The following is a 27196-nucleotide window of genomic DNA, read 5'->3' as shown; positions in this document are numbered from 1 at the left end:
GAAAGATCTTTATTGGACTACTTTCTTGCTTATCAGTCTTGCATTTTTTTACAATTATTCTCTCCATTCATCACAGTGCTGGTTGTATGTACATATGAATTAGTGAATACAAAACTATAGTGAAATCAATTATGAAGACATATCATGATGGCTAAGAATGGCAAAAGTATATTAATTATCTGAAGATTTATACTGACTTCATTAGAAAAGATAAAATAAATTTCTTACCTGATTCTCGCTTTTTCCTTCATTGCGTATGTCTTAAATCAATCAATATAGAAATATATAAAATGCTATCAGGTTATATTATTCACAACTATTAACTATTTTGTTTCACTTGCAATTTCTTTTGTGACAACCTCCGTCGCAGAAATCCACCGCAGATTATCACTCCATCGGCAGATTACTTGTTGTATCTCAAATTTAAAAATAATATAATTGCTTGCAAAATTATTTTTTTTAATCTTTTTTAAAATAAAATTGCAGAGTTAAATAGAGATCAAATAAGTAAGCAAATATTTTTCCTATTTATTATAAATAATCTCATTGAGAAAAAGACTTTTTAAATTTTATGAATCTAATTGATTTAAAACAATACATTAATCAGGTAGAGCCCGAATGCAGTGCTTCGACAAACTAGTTGCAGGAAGGTTTTTATTATGGTCTCTGGCATAATATGTTCTTAAGCTATGAAAACATATTTAAAACAAATGAAAAAAGTATTAAATTATTTACATTTTTTACATTAAAAAAAATTTACATTTTTTTTTACATAAATTTTAAAATCTTACTTTTCTTCCAGTTTTGAATCTAAGATAAGCTGATAATCTAGTTTAGTATTTTGTAAGTTGCAAATTGAATTTTTTTAAAAGAAGCATGAATTTTTGTCTTCCCTTTGTTTACACGTGAATTTTTTTTTTTTAGTTATTTAGATGATTTCTTTTCTTTTAAATTTAAACTTGCATTTAACTATTATTTGCTAATTCAATATTTTCGTGCCTAATATTAGTCTCCCAATTATTGGGATGCAGAATGGCTCAGAAAACTCAGCTCTAAATATTGTGTCTTACTAAAGGATTGATCATAACAGTCAAATACCTTGTATATTTTGCCATTGCATTTTAGATTGACACAAGTAAAAAAAAATTTTATCGCAGATTCTATGTACCAATTTTGTAAAATAAATATAAATGCTCACTTTTTCATCCAAACTATTCTTGGTATGCATTTTTTGAAAAAAACTAAGATGGCATCATTTTAAAGTGTCTCTCAGGTTGAAATCTTATTAAAATATAGATTCGTTGACTCGAAGTTGCGAAAACAATTTTTATAATTGCCTATTACGATTACTGTTTTCATCATTTTTTCCACAAAAATTTTCATGCCACTGTTTATTAAGATAAGTAGAATTTGTTTCTTAAAAATGAAAATCCAATGATGTAAAATATTTTTGAAGTGTCAATTTTATGATTACAATAGAGGTCACTTGTTCGCCAACTGTTTTTAGCTGAGTTTTCTGTTAAACAAAATCATAATTTCTTAACTGAGCAGTAGAGCTATCAGCTGCATAAAAATGAAAAGTAAAAAGCAAATAAAAAAAGATGAACTATATTTTTGTTTTAATTTATGCTTATTCATTTGAGCAGGTTACGTAATATTTTAATTTCAATAGTGTTATCCCGATGAATAAAGAAGTGCTTTAATGAAAGTGCAGACCAAACATCATCTTACTACCTGTGTTGAATGTCATCCATTCAATCTAAATTTTTGTTTTAAGCCTGGAATACTACCTTAATTCTTTTTTTTTTTTATTTTCTTTGATTTTTATATTTTTAATGATAATATAAATGATTTAAAACTTTGAAGTTCCAAACTCTTAAATTTAATATAGTTTATATAAGGAAAATTCTATTTATTATTAGTCTTAAATTTTATTTTCAAGGTGCATTGAAATATATATATATAAGTTAGGTCAAGGGAGTTTCTTAGTAGGTATACTTTCCATATTTTTAGAACTATATTTTTATGAAAATACCACTATTCATTAAAAGCTAATCTATTATATTTAAAATATCCAGTAAGAGAACAAAGTGAACTCAAAGGAACTTGCGAGAGTCTGTAAGCAAGTAGAAGACGTGATCTCCTGCTATTAACAAAAATTTTCCCATAATTTAATTTAATTTAATTTTTTTAGTTACATTTATTACCTACACTTCTGTATACAGTATTTACAATGCTAATGAGGAAGAAAAAACAATTCAAATTCACAAAGTTTTATGAAATTAATTGCTATGTTTTATTTTTATTATTAGAAGTTTATGTATTTAAGAACATTATATTAGCTACATAATTAACTAAAATTATTAGAATAAAAAGTAAATCATTATATTAAATTAAAATGTGTGTAGAATAAATGCAAATTTTAAAAGGTTGTGTGCTTGTCTTGTGTCTACTGTGGGTCCCGAACTTTTTCTCTGAGTTCTGGTTATTTTGAATGCTAGTTTATCCATATCGGCTTCATCTTTTAAGAAAATACTAATTAATTTATTTCATAATGTTTTTTTTTTCAGACTTTGCACAAAGTTTGGTTTGAACTAAAAAACCTTTTTTACTTGTTGGAGCCGTGGCATTCTTCTATTAAAGCCATTCAAGGACAGTTCGGCTCATGCGTTACATCTTATTTCATATTCTTGAGGTGGCTACTCTACCTTAATCTGTGCAACTTTTTTATCACCTTCTGCTTTGTGATTGTTCCAGAAATCATCCACAAGAATTTTAAAAATTCCACCTCCTCCTTCCTGGTTAAAGATGCTGGATCCTTCCAATGGCATGACCTACTCACTGGAACGGTACTTTTTAGATTTTATAGATTGGCTGTATTTGGATTGTGCTTTGTCTATGATTGGATTTAGATTATTAAAAGGTGGCAATGTGTGCGTGTTCCCTAAAAATTTAGGTCTTACAAAAAAATCAATATCAAATCGTCATCGTCCAGAGAATTTGTGATGTGCCCTGATTTTAAATAAAACCATTTTTTTTACCACCATTTTTCTAAATTTAAAAAGATTTAGCTATTAGATAAATGAAATATAGTTTTACTGTTTCTTACACATTAGGAGTAACAAAGGAGAACAAACTGTAATATTTTTCGAATTGGAAGTGTGAAGATAAATTAAATAGAAAGTTGTTTTTTTATTACATTTAATTTATCCTCCAATATTAACTCTAATTTTATTTACAATTAATTATTATTATTACAATTAATTTTTATTTACAATAAATTTATTATTATTTACAATTAATTAATATTATTATACAATTAATTTTGTTAACAAAATTATATACAATGCCTACTCCACCCCTTAAAAGAACCACTTGGGTTGAGCTTTTCCAAAAGAAGCATGTTTTTTTTCTTTCTCAGCCCCGTTTGAAAGAGGAGTAAAATGAGATTTGTAAATTAATTTTTACCTAATTCAATAGCAATTAGACTCTGTGTAATTCTTTTTTCAAAAATTGTTGTAAGCTCTCCAATAAGAGCCATCAAAAACATCAAAAATTTTTTTTTTCAAAGTTACTAAAGTAAGCATTTTTACTTTTATTATTCCTAAAATATCTATTTTTATTTTAGATAATGATTGAAACAGAGTAGTTTTAAAAAAAATAATTAAATAACTATTGTTAGGTTAAATTATATATCTTAAGATGCATATTCTTTTCCAGGGATGGTTGATGAACTCTCTTCTGTATTTTGGTTCGTATTCTAGTGATGTTATTCAACCAATAGAAGGATTTCCGTATAACATGCCTCTCGCTTATTTATGTGCAGTTGGTTCCAATATGCTGATCATCCTGATTGTAGTTAGTGTTAGGTAAATACTTTTTTTTAACAACAATTAAATTTTTTTTTCAGCTGATTAAAATTTTCTCACATCTTCTTTCTTATTTTTTCCTAATTTTTTAATTTTCTAACTGTAGTTTTTTTTTAAAAATTTTATTTGTCTGTCCATAAAACTATGTATAGTGCAGGTAAAGTGCTTTTTTTTGTTGACAAATTCGGATTTTTGAACCCCAAAATATAGGGTCCAAATAGTTTAGTCAGGAGAGCGCTCCAAAGTTTGGCCCTCTTAATGTTACTGTTACTTTCTGCACATTTTGCTATATCTCAAGAACTTTTTAATCGAATTGAAACATTTTTGCACACAATTATGAAATTTTTTTATCCAAAAATTATTCAGTACAAATTCTTTTAGTAAATATTTATTATTTTTTATATTGTTTAATAATAGTCAAAAAATTTTGAATTGTAAGGTATAAAATTTTTTCTTCATTTTGAAGAATGTAATTTTACAAGGCAAAGTGCAAATTTTGAGCAAAATCAGATAAATTGTTTAAGATAAATTCTATTTTTTACATCTAAAAATTTTTGAATTCAATTTCTCATGAACTATTCAAACAATTTTCCACAAATATTGTATTTTACCATGCAAAATTACATTCTTTAAAGTTATACAAAAAATTATGTACCTTAGAATTCAAAATTTTTTCAACCATTATTAAATAAAATTATAAAAATAATGAATATTTAAAAAAAAAATTTTTTTTATGGATTTATCTTTGGATAAACCAATTGTTCAAAATGGTTAAAAGTTCTCAATATAGCGAAATATGCAAAAAGTAAAATTAACATTAATGGGTCCAAACTTTGGAGCACTCTGTTCACTAACTGTTGGGACCATATTTCTCAGATTGCGGCTTCCCTCTGTATTTTGGGGGTCAGAAATCTGAAAGATATGTTTATTCAGAGAAAGTATGCTTTTGTGTACCATTCCATAACTTAAACAGGGTTCCCACTGAACTTAAAAGTCCTTAAATACTGCTTAATTTTTATTTTGGAAAATAAGGGCCCTTAAAAGTACTTAATTTTGGTACAAGGTTTTTAAAAGTCCTTAATTTTCGGTATCGCTATAATTAATTGAAACAATTTTTCAGTCTTACAAAAATATTAGAAAGAAAAGTTGTTCTTTTATGGCCTAGAATGAGACCATGCATCAGACATTTTAGAGAGACAAGAAGGGACGTGTGCAAGGCAAGAGGAAGAAATCATGTCCTTCTTTCATTAATATACAGTAGAGAGCCAATTAACCGGGAAGCTCGGGACCATCGCTATCCTGGATGTCTGAATTTCCCGGTTTTCTGGATTGGCCAAAAGTGCCGTTAATCGATGTTTTAACAAACCCAAATTACTAAGAAAAAGTTAAACACATTTTAAAATAAGAAAAAAATGAAAAGATCTCCAAAATTTAAAAAAAAAAAAAAAAAAAAAAAACGGTCGAAAAATATTTAAAAGGATAAAAACATTTGCAAGTTTAGACAAGAAAAACAAGTTTAAAAAGTACGAAATTCGCATATTTATTTTTCGATAATAATTAAAACCCCAAATTAACTAATATAAAACAAAACTAATAATTGAAAAACACAATATTTTTCATACCTAATTATATGGGGGGGGGGGAATGATGAAAGGAAAACTTATTAATCTAAATAAAAACAACACTTGAAAATTATCGAGCGGAAACGATATTTAAAAGAGGCGCTAACATGAATATTAAAACCTGGAACAAGGCAGGATATTATAAGATCAACAGAATAAAAAAAACAACTTAATGATAAAATTGATGAATAAAAAGAATTTATTGAGTTCGAAATTTATCTTGAAAAGAAAAAGAAAAAAAAACTCAATAAAATCAAAATTAAAAAAAAGAAAACTTTTTTCTGCTTCATAAAATATTCGTCTGCTTTTTTAATGTGATTTCACATCAAGAAAAACTTGCTAATGATACTGCATTTCAGAATTTATTTTTTAAAAAAATGTATTGCTTTGTTAATCAATGTCAAATACATGAATATAACTGGTGATTAAAAAACGTTTTGTTCGTAATAAAAAATGCATTATCGGAAATAATAAAACAATTCATCATAATAAATCAAGGATAACAAAAACTGAGTAACTAAGTGGATTTAAAATAAATCTCACATGTCAATACTCTTAGCCGGAAGTTTCAAGTTTCATAACTGGGACATTCATTGATATGCCTGTGCAATGCATTTTCCCCACCCCCTACTTAAATCAAAGAGAAAACAAAATCAGCATGCCACTCCTTTTGATTGAGGACAGCTTATCAGAAAAACAGCTGACACACAGGAGAAAATAAAACAATTGTCCCTTCCCTGCCCCCTCTCCATCTAATGATCTTCAAGGTCAGAGGAAGAATTGAAGTTTCTTTGGGCAAAGGAGAAGAATTCCCCCCTTTCCCTCTACTCAACTTCAAGGATGAGTCAAATTTTCGCTTTTTTCCGCTTTTAGTAGTTATACTTCAAAATAGCGGGAAAACCAAGCAAAATTCTTCCCGGTTTTCTGGATACCGGATAAATGGTTCTCTACTGTATTAGCTCTTTTATTATTAATTCTTTCTTTTGCTTAGAATGGTACCCTAGATGCATGATAAGAATGCATGATTTGCTTCTAACATGAAAGTTAACAGGGTCAGGGAAAACCTGTCAGAGAATTTTATTTTAATTCTAAAAAGCATGGAATAGTCAGGGAAAGTTGTAATTTTTACAAAATACCAGAAAAATTCCTATATCATACCTGGAAAATAGCCAGTCATAGAATTGTCTGTAATCAGTTATCGAGATTCAGGTTAAATAATTCAAACATATAATACAATTATTGTATAAAATTCAATTTTTTAGTGAAATTTTCAATGTTTCCATTCTCATTCTATTATATGTATTTGTTCACAAAATCTAAATCTTTTCCATTACAATTATTAAGAAAAATCAAAGTTTTTTGGTGAAAAATTGTATGGTATAGATAAAATAAAGTTTCGATTTACATTGAGATTTTCCTGATATACCTGGAAAAGTCAGGGAATTTTTTCTCTGAAATTTAATGGGAACCTCGAGTTAAATCTTTGGTTGCTATTTATAACTTGTTTTGTCGCAATAAAACCATCTTTTTGGTGGTTTCAGATTGTTACACTATTATTTTTATTTCTTAAGAATAAACAGATTGTTGCCTAAGAAATTAAATCTAACTCAATTAAAAGATCAAAATTTTTTTTATATTGTAGTATATTAAAATAAAATTTAAACCTAGATTTTATTATTAATAATTTTGTTCAGTTAAAATTACGACTTAATATACTGTTTTTTTTTTTTAAATTTCTATTTAACTTTTGGTTACTTTAAAACTAGTTAATATTTTTTGCCAGATTATTTAGTAATATTATGTGATGTTAATTCCTAATAACAGTTTTGGCTGGAAATAATTTTATATACAGCTAATTATCAAAGTAAATATAACATATTTACTGTTTAGCAATAATTAAGCATAGTAATATTGCTGTTTAGTAATAATTTTAGAATGGTAAAGTTGTATATCATTTTTAATATGTTTTTTTTTAAATGTTTGAATCTTTTAATTTTTTTTATAAAGCGATACATAATAAAAAGATGTTACAGGATTACTTTATAATAAAAAAATACCGCTTTTAGTTAATTTGCTATAAAAATAAAATATCAAATCATAACAATAGTAGAGAATAATATTAAGAAAGGATGACAAAGAAATATTACAAGTGAATGCTTTTAAATTATGAAAAATAAATTTTTTATTGCTTAATTAAGGAACCTTACCAATTTTCTTGCCATAGAAATGTGCTGACAACTTTGAAAAATCATTTTAGACTATTTTATTTTATATGTTATACACTGAGAACTAATATATGAGACATCTTAAATCAAACATTATAAAGCCTCTGCACCATAATTGTATTTTTATCCTATAAAAATTTTCATAAAATATTTGTTACAATGAATTAAAAAAATATTAATTTAAGACTTGTGGAAATATATTCACAACGTGTTGTATAAAAAACAGTTACTTCACTTATCCATTATAATTAAAGGCACATTAGTATGCTCTTAAAATAAGATGAATATATTTCAACTTATGTATCAAGTTCATTTTTCTTTAATTATTTGAAAATCTTCTTCCACGATCAGTTATTTTGCTTTTTAAGCAAAACCTAATGATCTGGTTCAATAGATTTTGAAAAATCCCACCTTGGAATGAAGTATGTTTCTTTATGTGGACTCACTCGAAAAAACCCAATTAGGCACTGTCATGTATACTTGAGGATAAACAATTATTATACTATTTTTAAGGTACTTAATTTTTCAACAAAATCCTTTATTTTTTTCAAAAAAAGTCCTTAAAAGTCCTTAATTTTTGCTTTGTTAAAAGAGTGGGAACCCTGTTAAAATATTGTCTACACAAATTAATTAGCATATCCAAAGTCTCCTATTCATACCATTAAGATAGTCCTAAAACGTGAAAATTGAATCATTAGACTAAAAGCTATTCAGGGTGGTCCTTTATTTTTTGCATTATTGTACAATGCACTAACAAAGCAGAACATCATAATCTTAATAGTCAAACCTTACTTAGAAAAATCTACATTAAATCGTAAATTAGTTTGTGCTGAAATTTAAACACGAAAACGTTCTTTCTCTGAATATGCAGGACTTTTTTCTGATCGGTGGATTTTTAATCTTTAAAATGTATCAATAGCCACAATTTGAAAAATATGCTCCCAATTGTTTAATGATGTGAGTAGCTATGTATATAAATATATTTAAGTATACCGGACAAAAAATTAGTCACCTAGAGAAGTAATAAAAAACATCATTTAGTAACATGTAACACCACCACTGGATTTGATAATCGCCTGGATTCGGTTAAAAAGTGTGTCCACAAAGTTTTGCAGGTACGTCGAATCCAGTTTAAGCCACTTGCTGAGGATTTGATTTCGGTGTTTTAACCACTGTTCCAACCAGTTCCACAAATTTTCAATGGGGTGCAAGTCAAATGATTTAGCAAGCCAGTTGAGATGTAATTAAGTGTTTACGAAACCATCCGCATATTCTTCCTGATCGATGATTTTTTCTGTTGTCATCTATAAAAATAAAGGTATCGACAGCCTACTCATCATGAAGATGTACATTGAAAGGCAACACCTCATCATCCAGAATATTCAAATAAGCATGTTGGTTCATGTTAGTGGCCACCTCAGTGAGGGGGCTCAATCCATAATAAGAAAACGCCACCAAAACATGACAGTATTACCTCTGGCTTTAACCTGACCTTGCAAACAGTCGTTATGAAATGCTTCATCTGGTCTTCGGTGCGCTCGACAACGTACGTCATTTGAATAAAGGCAAAAACATGATTCGTCAGACCAAACTAGATTCCTCCAGTCAGCAACTGTCCGTGTTCGGTGACTTCTAGCCCACTGAAATTGTGCAGCGTTATGTGCCTGTGTGAGCAATGGCCTCTTATGTAGTGTTTGACTCCAAATGCTTATTGCATGTAGCTCCTGTCGCAATGTTCTCTCACTAATAGGTTGGGGTGAACCTTCATATACTAGCTAAAGCAATTCCTGTCGAGTCTGGAAACGATTTTGATTGACACTTTGTAAAACGCTTCTCTGATTCCCTTTCATGCAGGATCTTTTTCCGACCACAATTCTGACATCTTTTGTGACCACTTGTATTACACCATTCCTTGTTGAACAGTCTGCATTGAAACTCTAGCAACTTCATTCACCGTATGACCATGGGCACAACCAAACACAATTGCCCGTTTTTGCCACTCTGTCACATTCTTATATTTACACACAATCTCACTGATGGCTATTGCCTTTGATCACGTTGAGGCAGTGCACACGCATTTGAGCATGTCACTTGACCACTGCGTGATCTAACGAAACCTAATGATTTATCAGGGCTTGTGCACTAGTGTGACTCATTTTTTGTCTGGTGAGCTTATATATATATATATATATATATATATATATATATATATATATATATATATATATATATATATATATATATATATATATATATATATATATATATTATAATAAAGTTAAAAATGCTTCTTTTTAAACTTTTACTTCTTTCAAACAAATTTACTGAGTTTGTTAAAATTTAGTGTAATTTTATCATTTAAAACTACGTAGGTTAAAATGATATGAAAACTTGTACTCCTTATAGCTCAAATACTTTTGATATTCATAATTTCAATATATTTTGTTTTGCACCGAATTATTTTTGGTATGCAAATTTCATAATTGTGTGCAAAACTTTTTTTGCTTTTACTTAAATACTTCTTGAAATATTGCAAAATAGGCAAAAAGTTAAATTATAATTATGATTCCAAAACTTTCCACTGGTACTTCTGACTTAATTATCATGACTATATTTTGCAGTTTATGCCATAAATTAATTAACATGTCTAAGAACCAGCCTTGCATGCCTTGATTGGATTAGTATGCCTTGAACCATTAATGAACCATAGCATGTCAACATGTGAAATTCTGTTCACTAGATCAAAAGTTTTTAAAATGTACTATTTCCTCCCCCACACTGTACATACTTCTTTATAGCGTAATTTAGTCAAGTTTTAATAAGCACTTTTTTATGTTGTAAAACATTATTTTATTCAGCATACCTGATTGTTATGGTGCTAAAAATGTTGTAGCTGTCGTCCAATATTTTAGTAAAATTGAATCTATTTATTTTTAAGCCTAAAAATCTTTTGGAAGAAAAAAAAAGATTTCTCAAAAAAATGTTCAAACCAAAACATTCCTAAATCTCACACTTCCTGTAAACTTTGATAACCTTCAATTGATTAATTTATAGGTACTATTGAATTAAAAATAATTTAATTTAAATAATTTCTTTAAAACAAAGTGTTATTCATTGCTAAACACTATTCATTTCATAGCAACTTGGTTTCTGAAAATTTTATTTAATATAAAGTGAATTTTGTTTGCCTAAGTTATTGTAAATTTTTGTTCTTAACCTTCCTTAGATGTTTTGAGCACAATTTATTTATATGGAACATGTAATCTGAAATATATTTAAATTTTTTAAAAAAATATATAAAAATTATTATTCTTATTTTCAATAAAAAATTTTTTTTTATGAAGTGTATGGAATTTTATGCAAAATACTATTTCATGGTATGAACTTTTCGTTAACATCTAATTTCTACACAAACAAGAAGGAACTTCTTTGTCACTTATCAATAGTAGCCTGATTATCAATTATAAATCATATTATATATATTTTCTTTCTTATGCATTATAATTATATAATTATGTTATTTTTGGAGTATTTTTATTTATGAATTTTTATTTTATGTCAAGAAAACATGTCTATTTTTTTTTTCTTACGTCATGCTGCATGTGTACTTGGTCTGGACAGTGAGTATTTGTTAATTTTTTCTGTTTATGAAACTATTTCTTATTGCAAGGGGATATGATTTTTCCGGGGTCTATTCAGGCGGAAATTCCTTCACAAAATTAGAGTTCTTTGGAATCTCAGGAGAAAAAAAAATCTGAAAACTATGTCATTTTACGACAGCATTTTCTCAAATGGGAATGTATCAATAATAATCATCAAATGATGATGGAAGGAGTCAAACAAGTCTAAAAGTAATAGAGCTCTAATTCACATGTTGCAACTACGCATTAAGTATCTTAAGATTAATTTTAAAAGCTGAAGTAGCCGAAATTTTTTTTTTTTGAAACCCTGGGATATTGACAAAGAAAAAAGAAGCGGAATAAAAAATAGTACTTGCTTAAATTGAAGGTTCTTCATTAAACATTTTCATAAAATTTCTCATTTTTCACAAAGATATTTTTTTCCTTCAAAATTCATTATTTTTTCACAAAAAATTGTCCCTATAAAATGAAGCCTGGATCAACTTCTTTTTACTCTTGTGTTATATGTATTCAATTATTTATTAAGCATACCACACATTTTTGATTTGATGTTATACAAATATGTATTTTATTCATTTAAAAGAAGTAGCTGTGACAGGAGTGTTTAATTTAATTAATTTATTTTTTTTTTTGCAGAGAGACAAGTGAAATTAAATTTCTTCTTCTCAAAAATGTACTATTTTTATTTTTAGAATAAAACAGTATTAAGGTTATAGATTGAAAAAAAGATTTTGGTTGCATATTATGCTGTAGATTACATCATTGGCATTATAATAAAGAGTGGAATTAGCATTGTGGAGGTTTAAATTATTTTTACCCTATTTCTATTATGGCGACTTACCCCATATATTTTCAATGTTCAGAATTTGTATAAGAAATATGGCTCAATTTATTCAGAGAGTTTTCTCTAAATATTATCTGTATTTATGTCTTTTGAAAGCTGTTTTAATAATAATTGCAGCATTACAGCCTCCTACCAGAAAAACTATGTTGACACAGCTGGAGAGATCAAGAATGTGTTCTGCAACAAAATATTCTCTGCGTGGGATTATGCTATTGAGACAGAGAATGCTGCAATCTTACAGAAGCGCACCTTCTGCAACGACCTCAGGGTGATTATACTTTTTTTAATGGGAGATGAAAGTTTTTCGTAATATACAAGATAGGGTAAGAGATGATCGAAACAAGTGATAAAAGTGTTTACTTCTTAATGCACATATCAATCATAGTTACATTCAATCTCAGGTTAGGCTGTCTTTATTGAAGATAACTAATTCCTATCTATAAACTATTGAAGTAACTGAAAAACTAATTCCCTTCATGAATGTATTTTTCATAAGATTATTCCTCAGATCAGCAGTTTTGGGCACTTCTCATTTTTGCATTTCATTTGTTGAAATTATTTTTCAATTAGTGTTTTATTATTGAAAATTGGAAAAAGTAGCCTCATTGCCAAAATTTTTCTATCCTGCATTTTTTAAATTATATAAGGAAGAAAAAATAATCAAAATAACTGGAAACCCAGCGGGATTTTTCCACCCTCTTATTTTCATCCCAAAAATCTGTTTTATTTTCGAAAATTCCAATTTTTTTTAACCTAATACTTGATATTTTAGTTACTTTTTTAAAATTCACCTGTTTATAGAGTAATATTCTTATATTTATTCCAAATTTCTAAGGTAAGCAAAAAATTTGAGCTTTTCAATCACCCCTATTAAACTTTTATTCATAGATTGAAAACAAGAGTGCCTGTCTGCTCAATTGCTGAAACATTTGCAATGCTGCCAAAAGTGTCTTAATTTTGTGGTGTTATAACATCGGATTAATAATATTTCAATTTAAAAAATTTCATAAAAATGGCCAAAAAGCAATAGGAAATCAATGTGATTTATGACAGAAACATTCTGACCAGAATGTTTAAAAGAGACACCTCTGTTCGATACCAATTGATTTGATTTCTATGCTGGTTTGTTTGATAACAAATGAATAAAGTAACATATGGACTGTAATTAAGATTTTTATTATCATTGGTGCTACGAGCACGCTATTGCTATATGATTAACAACCAATTTTCAACTGTTTGGGGTTACAAGAAGCGGTGGCGAGGACGCTAAGACAAAGATGCCAAATTGGCGCTATATTTCTGAGATATTGAACATCCACCCACCATTGAATTATATTCAATAAACTATACAGATTAGCTTAACAATTATACACAAACATATTCCAATATAAAATTTACAAAGATTGAATAAAGGTACACATAATGAGAAAATTAACATACATTCTAGCAAATATTCCTTTTGCCAGCCTTTCCAAAAATGTTCTATCATCGTAAGCCTATGTTTCCATCTTTTTGTTAATTCTCCTTTGGAAGACTCTAATTTAGAACTGGAGGATGGTAAAACGGTTAATTGATTACCTGTCATAAAATGCGAAGGACTTAAAGGATCCGGTTCATTAATATTGTTATGCATATAAGTTAATAACAGCTTCAATCTCTATAAGTACAGTAAGTAATTGCTCAAAAGTTAATAAATATTTATGTAATATTCGTTTTAATGCAATTAACTGATCTTACCAAGCACTCCCAAAAACCACCCCACCATGGAGCACCTTCGACAATGAACTTCCACTCAATTCCTTGCTTTTCTAAGTATTGTAGAAGTTCGTCATTCTTACACAATTTGAATAAATATTTAATTTCACGATCAGCAGTTTTAAAAGTTTTGGCATTATCTGAATATATTATTTTACTAATGCCCCTGCATCCAAAAAAACCTTCTTAGAGCCTGAATAAAACTTTCAACTTTTAAACTAGACACTAACTCTAAGTGAACCCCACGAGTTACAGCACATGTAAACAATGCAATGTAACACTTAGAACCATCCCTTAAATAAAGGGATCCTGCAAAATCGATGCCTGTTATATTAAACGGTGGAGATTTTTCGATTCTCTCAACAGGCAGATTACCTGTTACTTGCTTACCAGAAGTAATACTACATCTTTTACAAATTTTACATCAATATAAAACAGATTTCACGAATTGTCTACCTTTCACTATCCAAAATTTACTTCTTATTAGCAATAAAGTGTCATTCACACCAGCATGCAAAACCCTTTCATGACAATCCTTAATAATTAAAACAACAAAATAATCATTATTAGGTAATATTATTGGACACTTTTCACTGACATCTAATGAGGAATTAACTAAACGACTTTTAATTCTCAGAATCTTATTTTCATCAAGTTTGGGATTCAACTGAAATAGTTTAGAATTAGAATCGATTTCTAAATTATTTTTTAAACAATTAATTTCATTGGCATAGTATTTACATTGAACAGTTCTTATCCAATAATTATTTGATTCACTTGCTTCAGTACTCGTAATTGTCTCATTTTGTTTTACACAAGGCCTACAAGGTTAGAAATCTGAAAATATAGGATGTTACATGCAATAATTTACGTAAAGTACTAAAGTTCTCAACTTTGAGCACAGGATCTGGATCAACACTTGCAATAAAAGAAACAGTTATTTCAGTTTGGACATCGTCAGTCATTGAAAACCAGGGTTGGCAGGTTTTTGACATGTGACAGTTTTTGACAGTTTAAACCATGGTTTAAACCGTCACGTCAAAAACCTCACTGTCAAAAATGTCGAAAATGTCAAAAACCTATATTTATATGTGAAATTTAATTAATACATAAAATTTATATATTTTTTATAAAGTATAGTGTTTCTAAATATGTTCTTTAGAACATATTTAGAAACACTATAATTAATTTAAAAAAGAAAAAATATTTAGAAAAAACAAATTTAAAATTTTGAAGAAGCACTTATATTTTGAATAGTAACCAAAATCTTGTACTTTTGAAAGCTCACATCTTTTGTAATATTATGTATTCATTTTCATGTGTTATTGAAAATCTGCAGTGATATTATTAAGAAATTTATTTATAACCAAATTTAGTGTATAGTATAGATTATACTAAAAATTAGACATTTTTAAAGATAAACATTAGCAGTTTTGTACATTAGACATCTTTTAAAGAAAAATCTTTTTATTATTCTTTTAAATCTTCTTAATAATCTTTTTAACATAAGACAATACAAATTTAAGTGCTTTCTGTTAAATACACAGAGTAGTTAGTGTCGATTTACAGTATATTCAGCCTATTCATTTACTATGCTGAAAATTTAGTTTATCCAAATACTTGTGAATTTCATTTTGCTGAATACTATATACATAGTTTTGTTGAATATCTAAATATTCAGCTGTTGAATAATTACTTCTTGCTTTCAAGATATGCATTATTTGTATTCTTAATACAAGTGGGGGGAAAAAATTAAGAGGTAAAAATTGTTTTAAAATGATAAGTGTAATAATTATAAATAAATATAATAAACAATATAAATTATATTTATCATTATTCACAAATATAACTACTTTTAAATTCAAATTAACATACTGGATAATAAAGATATTCAGTATAACATTAAAATTTTTTTCATACACTTGTATCAAGTTTGTATTTATACAACATAACTTGTAAGTTCCTTATAAATATTAGTTATATGTTCCTTATATGTCAAAAATGCATAGTAATAAACTTTTAATTTTCTTAAGTATCAAAAATTTTTTTTTTTTTTCAAAATATGAATATTTAAAAAAAAATTGTGCAAAATTTTTCTGCACATGCATCAGAATATAAATTTCTGAGATTTTAAATCTGTTATTTTACCTTAATTTTAATTAAAAAATATTTTAAAACCTGCTGATTACCTATAGTATAATTAAATTTCAATATAATGCATGGCAACTGTTGGTAGTTTTGAAGTTTATATATTTTTTTTGGCAAACTTTAGTTTTTGACATTTTTGACGGGTTTTTGACGGTTTAAACCAGTATTATACCCTTGTCATGTCAAAAACCACTTTTTGACGTCAAAAACCCAACCCTGTTGAAAACTGACTATCATCAGTAGTCGGCCATTCATTACTCATTCGGCCATTCATTCCATGGAGGCCCATGCCACCTTACACCATACATCGTCCTGCACAAGGGCACTAGCGTCGATTCCTTCTCTCGTCAACTAATCAGCAGGATTATCAGAACCAGCACAGTGTTTCCATTGATTGGGATCGCTTCTTTGTTGAATTTTGGTGACTCGGTTTAAGACAAAACATTTCCATTTCCGGGGAGATCCACATATTCAATGCAAAGTGATAGTTGAATCAGTCCACATAAAGATTCTTGATTCAGGAAATTGGTCACGGATTGATACAATCATTCTGGTTCTGATAACAGCAGCCATCAATTCTAGTTTAGAAAGAGACAATTGTTTTAATGGAGAAGTGCAACTTTTAGCTATCACTAACTGGGATGATCTAGATGTTGAGCTGGCAGATATCAAATAAATTGTAGCTCCATAAGCACTTTTGCTTGCATCACAAAAGCAGTGTAATTCATCACGAGATGGATCCAAAACTCTATTTTGCCACCTAGTAACCACAATTTGTTCTAAAAAATGAAGTTGCTTGTGCCATTCTTGCCAATTTTTATTGATTTCAAGAGGTAGAATATCGTCCCAATCGATTTTCAAAAAAAAAATTTGGAACATGATTTTGACTTGGATCATGAATGAGGACAGCCATTTGAAAGGATCGAAAATTCTTGAAGTAGCTTGCAATAAAGTTCGTATTGTACGAGGATTAGAAATTATAAAGTTAAAAATGTCTCCAGTTTTAAAATTAAAACAGTCATTCGACAAGTCTCACTACAATCCAAGAACTTTTACTTCTTCAAGAACTTCTTCGCTTCCATCAGCTTGAACTTCTGAGCCATATATTTTGTTGTTCAAAATTCTTGAGTTGGATTTCCACTTCACGAGGTTCATGGAGGCCTGCTTAAATATTAGGGTTGCTTCTTCCTGTACTTGCGATGCTTCCTCTACAGAATTCGTTGAATACACAAGATCATCAACATAAACTCATGTTTGTGAAAATGGCAACACCATGAAGGACTTACCCGAGTGAGCTGAAATTTTCAGGAAATGCAAAGTAGAGCATGATATGCAAATGATTAGAATTTCAGACCCGTAGCGCATGCGTATACTGAACAGTGCCCTCTGAACGGCGGATGGATCAGAATAAATAGACGGCTGTAGCCAAGCGAGTATGGTTATCGGTGGTTATTTGCTAGTGGTAAATGTTAGCTTAGTCATTACTTATGCCTATTTGATGAAAGAGAGCGAGATTTCAACAACTTACGGAGTTTAAACGAGGGAGAATCATTGGCCTTCGTGAAGCTGGACTATCTCATCGTGCAGTAGCCGCTCGTGTGCAGCGTAACAGCAGCACAGTGATGCGAGTTTGAAAGCAGTGGATGGACGAGTGTCGGACAACTCGGAAATCCGGGAGTGGGCCCTGAAATGTCACGTCAGCTCGCGATGATAGACACCTGTTCGGCGTTGCGCTAACGGACCGTACGGCTCCTTCTAGACAACTGGCAACACGGTGGTCATTAGCTACAGGTGTTTCATTGTGTGCTTTATCAATTCGTAGACGTCTGCTGCAGCGTGGACTGCGAGCAAGGACTCCTTTATACAGGATCCCCCTCACGCTAAACCTTCGCCCCCTGCGGCTGCAATGGACCAACCAGCCTAGGAACTGGCTTGCTGATTGGCAGCGTGTCGTGTTTTCTGACCAATCTCGCTTCAATTTGTGGTACCATGATGGCCGCATTCGTGTCAGACGTTATGCCGGTGAACGCCATCTTCCGGAGTGCGTTATCGAAAGCCACAGTGGACGAACACTCGGGGTTATGGTCTGCGATAACAAAGCATATCATGAATGATCTCAATTGCTACGAATTGTGGGTAATCTGAACAGCAACCGGTACATCAGTGAAGTTCTACAGCCCCAAGCTGTTCCCTTCCTTCAAGCCTTGCCAGGTGCTGTATTTCAACAGTACAACGCCCGCCCTCATATTGCTAGGACTGTTCAATCCTTCCTTGCATCGCGACAGGTACAACTTCTTCCTTGGCCGGCGTATTCCCCGGATATGTCGCCAATTGAACATGTGTGAGATTTCGTTGGTCGGCGTCTCGCTCGTAATCCTCGTCCTGTTGCTTCTACAGACGAACTTTGGGTACACATACAAACAGTATTGAATTCTCTTCCTCAGACAGACATTCAAAGTTTGCTTCACTCCATGCCGCGTCGTGTAGCAGCACTTATTGCGAAGCGTGGTGGCTACACAAAATACTGATTTCGATCTCTTGTTATTGTTTGTTTGCTTTGAAAGTTTAATCATTTATTTGTACCACTACCACTCAAATGTGTATTAAATTTCATTCAATTATGACGATTCCTTCATGGTGTTGCAATTTTCACAAACAGGAGTTTACATACAAGAATTTAACAGCTTAGTTGTCATGGGATAGATGTTTTGAAATTTCTTCAAGTGATGACGCATAGTTGCTGCTAGTAAAAAGGGGCTTGATGTTGCTCCAAACATCACACGAGTCATTCTGTAAATTTCAAATTTTGTATTGGGAAACATAGCGTCTTCTGAAATCCATAAAAATCTTAAGGCATCACGATCTTCTGGTGCAATTGAAATTTGTAAAAAAGCCTTTTGAATGTCAGCAATTTCACCTTTACGAAAATTCAATAAAACTATCAGTAAATCAGGAACTAAGTTAGGTCCTGGCAATAAACAATCATTCAAAGAATGATGACCTTTTTCTCTAGTTGAAGCATCATAGACTACACACAGTTTTGTTGTGGAATGATCTTCTCTAATTACAGCCCGATGAGGAACATAATAAGTTTTCTTTGAGTTAAAGGCATTATTTTCTGATTTTTCTATTATTTCTTCCTTCAGTTGTTAATTTATTAAGTTTTTATACAGTTCGAAAAAATAAGGATTGGACGTAAATCTCTTGATCAATTTTTCATTCGAGGATTATGAAAATTATGTAAATCAACTATATCATTCTTCTATGGAAGGTTTACTTCATAACGGCCATCTCTTTTGCGAATAGATTGTTCAAATAAAGAAAGTGCTTTTATATCTTCTTTTTCATCTAAGACCAGTGCTATTCCTAACGATTCTATTTCCCAGAAAGATTTAATATTATTAGATAGCTCTTCATCTAAACATAAATTTGAACTAACAGTCATTGATCGTAAATCAAAACTCATAACGGAACTTTGAATACACCATCCTAATCTAGTCTCTACAGCATCTAATGCTTCATTAATTCGTTCGATTTTCCCAGTTACAATTTTCCAGTAAACATCATTTCCTAATAGCACTGAAATTTCATTTGCTTTATACAGTTGGTGATCTGTTGGCACATCATCTGAAAGTTTAATTCCCAAAGAATGCAAAGTTTTAGTTAAGTCATTGCCAGACATTTTAATTTCAGCAGCAGTAATCACTGGATACTCATTAGCTTCAATAATAACAAACTTATCAGGATCAATTAGATCAACAAGTTTCAATTTCACTTTCCTTCTACGACTAATTACATTCTTACTAGATCCAAATGTATGAATACAGGGATGAGATTTTTCCACTTTTTAGCGGATTTCCGCCTTTTTCACTTTTATCTCTTGAATTTCAGCTTTTTATCAAAAATTCAGATTTTCTAAAAATTTCACATTTTTTAATAAATATTCCGCTTTTTCAGAAAATTCACCGATTTTCAAAGAGAAACAGAAAATTTAAACTACATAGTTACCAATCCTTCCTCGTTTTTACTTATTTTAGCTATTTTCTCCCCTTTTACATGCAGCAAATGAGATTTTCCGCATTTTTACCCGCCCGCCAGATAGCTCCGATTTTCGTACTTCAAACGACGGTGCTTCTGACAAGCCTTTTAGAGGTCCCAAGCCTGGAATCTGCTAATATCCCGATTCTTATTCACATGATTTTAATATTTATTTATTATTTTCCTAACGGCAGGCACTGAACTTTAACGTTTTTCACCGAGGAAGATGCCAGAAATGTTAGTCATTTAACGTTATCCAATGGGCACCTGTGAACCTAAGTCACGGAGGCGAGCGACATTACCCACGCCACACTGCGACATACCTGTTTTACAGGGCGGGCCACATTCACACAATAGAGAACAAAACACAGAGTGAAACATCCATGCCCTGCGCCGGATTCGAACCAGCAGCCAATGGCTTGCAGTCAGGCACTCTAATTACTCGACCATCGGCCGGCACGATTTTAATATCAAACATAGCTTTTCAGATTTGCGTGATATAAAAGTTGCATGTTGCGATTCTTATTCACTCGATTTGAATATTGTACGTTGCGGTTCTTATATATGAGGTTTAAAAATCCGATATTGTGATTTGTATTTACGTCTTTCTAAGACCAATGTAGCGATTCGTATTCACGCGAGTTTAAAATTCAATGTCTTGATTTGCTCATGCGGTTATAATATCAAACATTAATTTTCGTATTTAGATCTGATTTAAAAATAAGACATTAAAATTCACATTCTAAAAATTATGCATCATAATTCTTATTTATGCAATATAAAAATTACGCATCATGATTCGTATTTACGCGATCTAAAAATTATGAATCGTGATTTGTATTTACACGTTTTGAAAATTCTATATCCCAGTTTGTATTTTCTCATTTTCAAAATCTTTCTAAGACCAATGTAGCGATTCGTATTCACGCGAGTTTAAAATTCAATGTCTTGATCTGCTCATGCGGTTATAATATCAAACATTAATTTTCGTATTTATATCTGATTTAAAAATAAGACATTAAAATTCACATTCTAAAAATTATGCATCATAATTCTTATTCATGCAATATAAAAATTACTCATCATGATTCGTATTTACGCGATCTAAAAATTATGAATCGTGATTTGTATTTACACGTTTTGAAAATTCTATATCCCAGTTTGTATTTTCTCATTTTCAAAATCGTATATCTAGTTTCATATTCATGTGATTTCAAAATCCACAATTGTTATTCATCTTCATGCAATTTTAAGATCAACTATCGCGATTCTTGTAAGAAGTAAAAAAAATTTTTAAAATTAGTTACTATAAAGGTGACTGTTTTTCTAACGACGATTATTAGTATCAACATCTGAGAAACTGGAAGGGAATATATTCAAAACTAACATTCTGTGCTTTCAAGGAAGAAAAAGTAAGATTTGTCACAAAATGTTTGAAGATGGACTAACGACGAAATATAGCAAACATAAAAGATATAGCAAACAAAAGCAATCACTTAAAAAGTGATTAATTTTTTTTTTTTTTTTTTTTTTTTGGAAAAGGAGTTAATTAACTCATCATCAAAATTTTAAATTATAATTGCTGTTATTTATGCTATAAAATGCAAAATTCTTATCAAATGGAAAATAATTATCTAAACAGTTGCTGATTGTCATTTAATTTTTCAAACTAAAATAGCAATTTTGTATGTTAAGGAGTTACTATATATTTCTACTTCACTGTTATTGATATGTTTCACAGGGCTCTAGTTAGATTAGACTATAATATGAACATAATGATTCTGCCCATTGTAGTTTTTTTTCCCCAAAATAATTTAAAAAGTAATATTACTGATACATTTGCTATAAATCACATAACAGTATTTATTAAAAGAAATGAAATATTTATGTATATACTCAGTAGTTTTAATTTGCTAAACCAGGTAGTTTTTCAAGTAATAAGTCTCTTATGTGAACTGAGGAAAAATATAATTTCCAACTTTATTTTTTCAATTGGTAATTTTTATTTTCACTAAGTATCAATGTAATCATTTATATAATAATAGATTAGTACACAATTGAATGTCAACACATTATTTATTATCTTAAACTGTCTGGAATTTATTATTAAAGGGTTGCACTTGCGTAAAATTTACTAGTGTAGAAATTCAGCTTTTTTGCCTTTTGGCTAATCTCATTCCTGATGAATATTAAGATCGATTTCTCCTGTAACAGGCAAATTTAACTTTTTCGATAACTTTTCACTTATAAAAGACATTTGACTACCTCCGTGAAGCAAACATCTAACTAAACATTCAGCCTTGTTCACAGCAAGAGCGGTAACAGTTTGTAAAATTACATTTGAATTCTGTTTCACAGAGGTTTACACAACATGAGATCCATTATTTTTATTTACGAGCATTTCTTTATCATTATTCGAAACGGGACTTTCGTTTTCAGGAGGTTTAATACAAACAGAATAATTATGCTTTTGTTTGCAGTGAAAACAAGCAAGATTTCTTTTCATGCAAACCGAAGAAATAGATAAATGTCCTTTTTGAACCACTTTTCTACCACTTTTCATTAAAATTTGTCTTTTCCTATAAACATTAACTTCATTACGTTTAAATTTATCGTGAGTCTTAGAACAAAAAATTCATTTCAAATTCAATGTTGATAAAGCAAAGGCGCTTACCTTTAGTTTTCTTTTATTCCAAGATTTTTCTTCTACTTTTGATTCTGGAGTGAATTTAAAATTTTCGTTAAGATTACCTTTTTCTGATTTTTTTTAGAGTAGAGCTTATCGTTCACAGCTATCAATCTCGTTTCTAATAAATTTTAACAATTCTTCAATATTCCAAGTAGAATCCTTCGTTCTTTGTCGGTTAAAATCCAAAATTATATCTTCAGGAATCAGCTTCATCAATATTGGACAGAGTAGATTTCCATGGGTTTCAGGCATCACGTTTAAAGACTTTAAACTTCGTATTTCAATTTCGATGCTATCTTGAAGTTTCCTCACTGCATCAACATCGCTAGAAGCCTTTACTGCAGTTAAATTTAACAGTTCGTTCATGTGAGCATTCATAATTAAGTCACTTCTTCCATAGTGATCATGTAAAATATCAATGGCTGCAAGATAATTAGAATCACAAATCGAAAGTCCATTCACAGTTCTTGCAGCAGCTCCGCCAAGATGTAACTTTAAATACACAAACTTATAGACAGTTTTCAATGTCTTATTTTCGTGAATAGTCTATTTAAATTGTTCCCAGAAGTTATTCCATAGTTTAACATCACCGTAGAATTTTTCGATCACGATTTTTCGATGAACATTTTGAAATTCTTCAGAAATAATTTCGGTTGAAATACTTTTGTTATCGTTCTTACGGTTTTCCATATCCAACTTAGCACTCAACAAAGATAAAATTCTTGAAATCCTCGTTTTTAAAACAATAATCTTATCAGAATATTCTTCCGATTGTTGGTATTCCTTTTCAATTTTGTCAGCATCAATCAAATCTTCAATTTTCAAATCCAGTTCCTTCAATAAAGATTCCTTTTCAATAAGTTTAGCCAGTAATTCATCTAAAGTTTCAATGTTCGGAATTTCATTTTTTATTTCATTTTCGATTTCGCCAAACAATCTAGTCGTCAATGCTCAGACCGCACCTCTTTTCTGCTTCCGTTTTTAAAGTTCAGTTGACATTTTCGAATTCAGAGCAAATAATTGAATAAAGAATAAAAGAAATAATTGTAATATTAAGTTCAAAATCAAATTCAAACGAACCCCTCTTCAGTAATAAATATTTTCAATCATCTTCTTGGGGTTTTCAGCACCTTGTTGAAAAAGCATCAGAGAGGTAAGGATTCATATTCTTTGATAACAACAAAACATAAAGTACACATTAGAAGTTTGCAACGCCATCTATTAATTCAAAATATAAATTTTCTACAATCTGAAAATAACAGCCCTTTGAAACCTTATCCAATGAGGGCCCAAGTTATTTTACCGCTAGAGTAAATTAAAAGAATTTTTCGTATATGCTTCTCCTAACCAATAGTGAAGAATAATAAAGCTGAGAAACAGTAGAAAATTGGTAATTTTTTTCCCAGCCTTACAAACAAAATCTTATTTTTGCAATTATAAGTTTTATGTAAATAATTGTATAGATTTTTTATACGAATTAATTCTTGTCTCTTTTTTCTTTGTTTTCTCTTGACATACTTTTAATATTATAAAATTTGAAGAAGAGATGTAAGTAATTGTATGGATTTTTTATAAGAATTAATTCTAAACTCTTTTTTCTTTGTTTTTTCTTGACATACATTTATTATTAAAAAAGTTAAAGAAGAGATGATAATTTAAAACTGTTATTCTAAATCTATTGCCGGACTTACTTGAATTTTTACTGCCAAATTGTTATGTACAGAGTGTCAAATTCAATAGAAAAATAACAGTACTTGAAAATATTTTAACATAATAATATTCCATATGCCCGGATGATGTATGTTTCAGAAAAGCATGTCACCAACATTTCACCCTGTAAAACAGCAGCATATAGTCCATTGAAAAATTTCTGTTGTTTTTTATATTTTACTAATCACATGGATATAAAGGGTATTGAATAACATAAACTGAATAATTTCTAAAAACAAGCAAATTTAAAAGCAAAATTCCGTGAAGAAATTCATGAAAATTTGTTTTAAGGTCATGAATTTTTCCCCCCCTTGGCACCTGGTTGACACTCTGCTTTATATAAAAACTAAAACTAAACTCAGCGGCGCGACAGCCCACAGAGGGCCAAGTGTCCATCTCAGTTTTCTTGACCTTTGGGCTCTGGAGTGCAGGAGCAGATGTTCCGGTTAGGTGGTCAGCCGAATGCGAAACCCCCAGTGTTTACTTCCCAAGCATGCTTGGTACTCATTTATCGACCGACAGAAGGGATGAAAGGCTGAGTCAACTTTGCCCGGGCGGGGATCAAACCAGGGACCTGTGGCACGGCAGCGTGATGCGCTATCGCTCAGCCACTGGGCGTCCTATGCTTTAAATATTTATTTATATTTTTGTGTGTTTTATTTTTTATATTGTTTTATTTGATTAAATTGTGTTAATAATTTGGTCTCTCTCTCTCTCTCAGATGCCCCTCCCACTATATTGTATTTATATATTTTGCTTTGGAATTTGCTTACAATATTAAAAAGCATATAATATTTCCTGATGTAACTGTTTGGATTGAAAAAGAAGCTAAATCTTTTCATGATAATACAGTGGAACCCACTTAAGAAGTTTTTCAAGGGAGTGGAAAAAATGACTTATTAAACGGGAAAACTTCTTAAACGGTAAAGTTTAAAAACACACAAATTAAAAACTAAAAAATTTTTACATTGTGTAACTTATATTACAAAATCAGCATAATGGAATGAATAATTAATTTTACTATTCATTTAGAAAAAACTTGCTAATAAATAAAACAAAGTTAACTACCTTATTTTTTATTTTATGCAATGTTATTTAAAATTTTACACATTTTTACAATTATTGCCTAGTCTTTTTGCGAGAAAAAATTAAGTAAAGCTGTTTGTTTTTGTTTTTTTCTCACCGACCTTTAAGTTAAAATTGTCCAACTGTTGTAAATATTTCAACATTTCCGGGAGCACATTTCCAACACTGTAAATAAATGTTCGAAAAGTAACCCATCCTTTACTGGCATCAGAAAAATTAGGAGGTTTAACAATATCTTCTTCAGTTTCACTCAGTTCTTCTGTTTCATTTGTAACGTCACAAATATCCTCTAATGTAATTGTAAGCACATCACAAGGTAAGATTTCGTCATTAACTGATACATATTCTTTAAACGATGCAGTGAAATTAAGTTTATTTTGGAGGAACTTCCAATCATTATTAAACTTTTCGTTTTTTCTTCATCTGACATTTCATATTCAGCTTCAAAATCATACTCTTCAGTTGTATCTCCGTCAGAATCCAGCTTTTTGAAAACAATTAGCAATTCCAGAATGTATTATGAATTCCCATGCTGATACAATAAACTCAATAGCTTCTAAAACATTGACTTTTTTAGCTTTCCTGTATTTTCAATTCCTTCCAATTCTCTTTTTTTTTTTTTTTTTTACTTTATATTTAAAATGTCTTATCTCGTTTTAACTTTCTGTCACAAAAACAGGCATGTGAACTGTGCAAAATCAACAAAGACCACTGACCTTCCTCCCTCCTCCATTACAAAAAAGGTGATTTATCAGGAACGGGTATGAGCAAAGGAATGTGAACCCTTTGATGAGTCGCATTTTATAATGCTGCTTAAATACCTTGATAACTCTCTGATCCATCGGTTGTAGCACAGAAGTAGGGTTTGGTGGTAAAAACTGCAACCTGATGATTCTCTTTGGAATGAGCAGCACAGTTGTCTACTAAGATTATGATGTTTTGTGTTTCTTTCTGCATCTTACTGTACTAACTTTTTCAAATAGGCTTCGAAAATTGCGATTGCCATCCTGGATTTTTGATTACTGTCATAATCACAAGGCAGCAACTTAAAATTTCGAAAGCATCAAGATTTTTTCGATTTACCAATAACTAAAATTGGTAATTTTTTTATACCATTCATACTGATGGCCTCAACTAAAATTGTCAAACTTTCTTTACTGTTTTTTCCTGACCTTTAAAGGCATACTTTTTATTGGGTAAATGATTGAAAAACAGTTCACATTCATCCATGTTAAAAATGTCCTTCGATGGATGAACTGAAATAAGTTAAGATAATTTAGCTTTCCATTCTTCAACTTCTTGCAAATCAACGCTGTTACAATCTCATTTAATTGTTTTATAAACTAATCCAGCTCGTTTCTTCATCCGATCAATCCATCCATTGGAAGGCGTGAAATCAACGTTCAATTTTTGAGCAATCTTCAATACTTTTTCTCTGAAAAGAGTTCCGTTGACAGGAATATTCGCGGATCTTGCTTGTATAAACTATATCATCACTTTTTCTTCAATATCTTCGTATTTTTCTCTTTTCACTTTTTTTATTTTCTGGGATGCACTGGAGCAAGAAGA

General features: G+C 30.1%; 1 protein-coding gene across 6 annotated transcripts in view; it reads left to right on the top strand.

The window, feature by feature from the left end:
• The window catches only part of LOC107443255 (transmembrane channel-like protein 5), a 127215-nt gene that overhangs the window by 37878 nt on the left and 62141 nt on the right, over positions 1-27196 (top strand). For all 6 annotated transcript variants that reach the window (XM_043053601.3, XM_043053597.3, XM_071181559.2 and 3 more), the window contains 3 exons: positions 2571-2849; positions 3721-3869; positions 12319-12469. In XM_043053601.3, the coding sequence (XP_042909535.2) occupies positions 2571-2849; positions 3721-3869; positions 12319-12469 (579 nt within the window). The remainder of the gene's footprint in view (positions 1-2570; positions 2850-3720; positions 3870-12318; positions 12470-27196) is intronic.

The sequence above is a fragment of the Parasteatoda tepidariorum genome, chromosome 4 (genome assembly GCF_982258835.1).
Source record: "Parasteatoda tepidariorum strain Cologne lab strain chromosome 4, Ptep-v5.0, whole genome shotgun sequence".
NCBI lineage: Eukaryota > Metazoa > Arthropoda > Arachnida > Araneae > Theridiidae > Parasteatoda > Parasteatoda tepidariorum.
The sequence above is the reverse complement of the archived record's forward strand: the minus strand, read 5'-3'. Positions and strand labels throughout refer to the sequence as shown.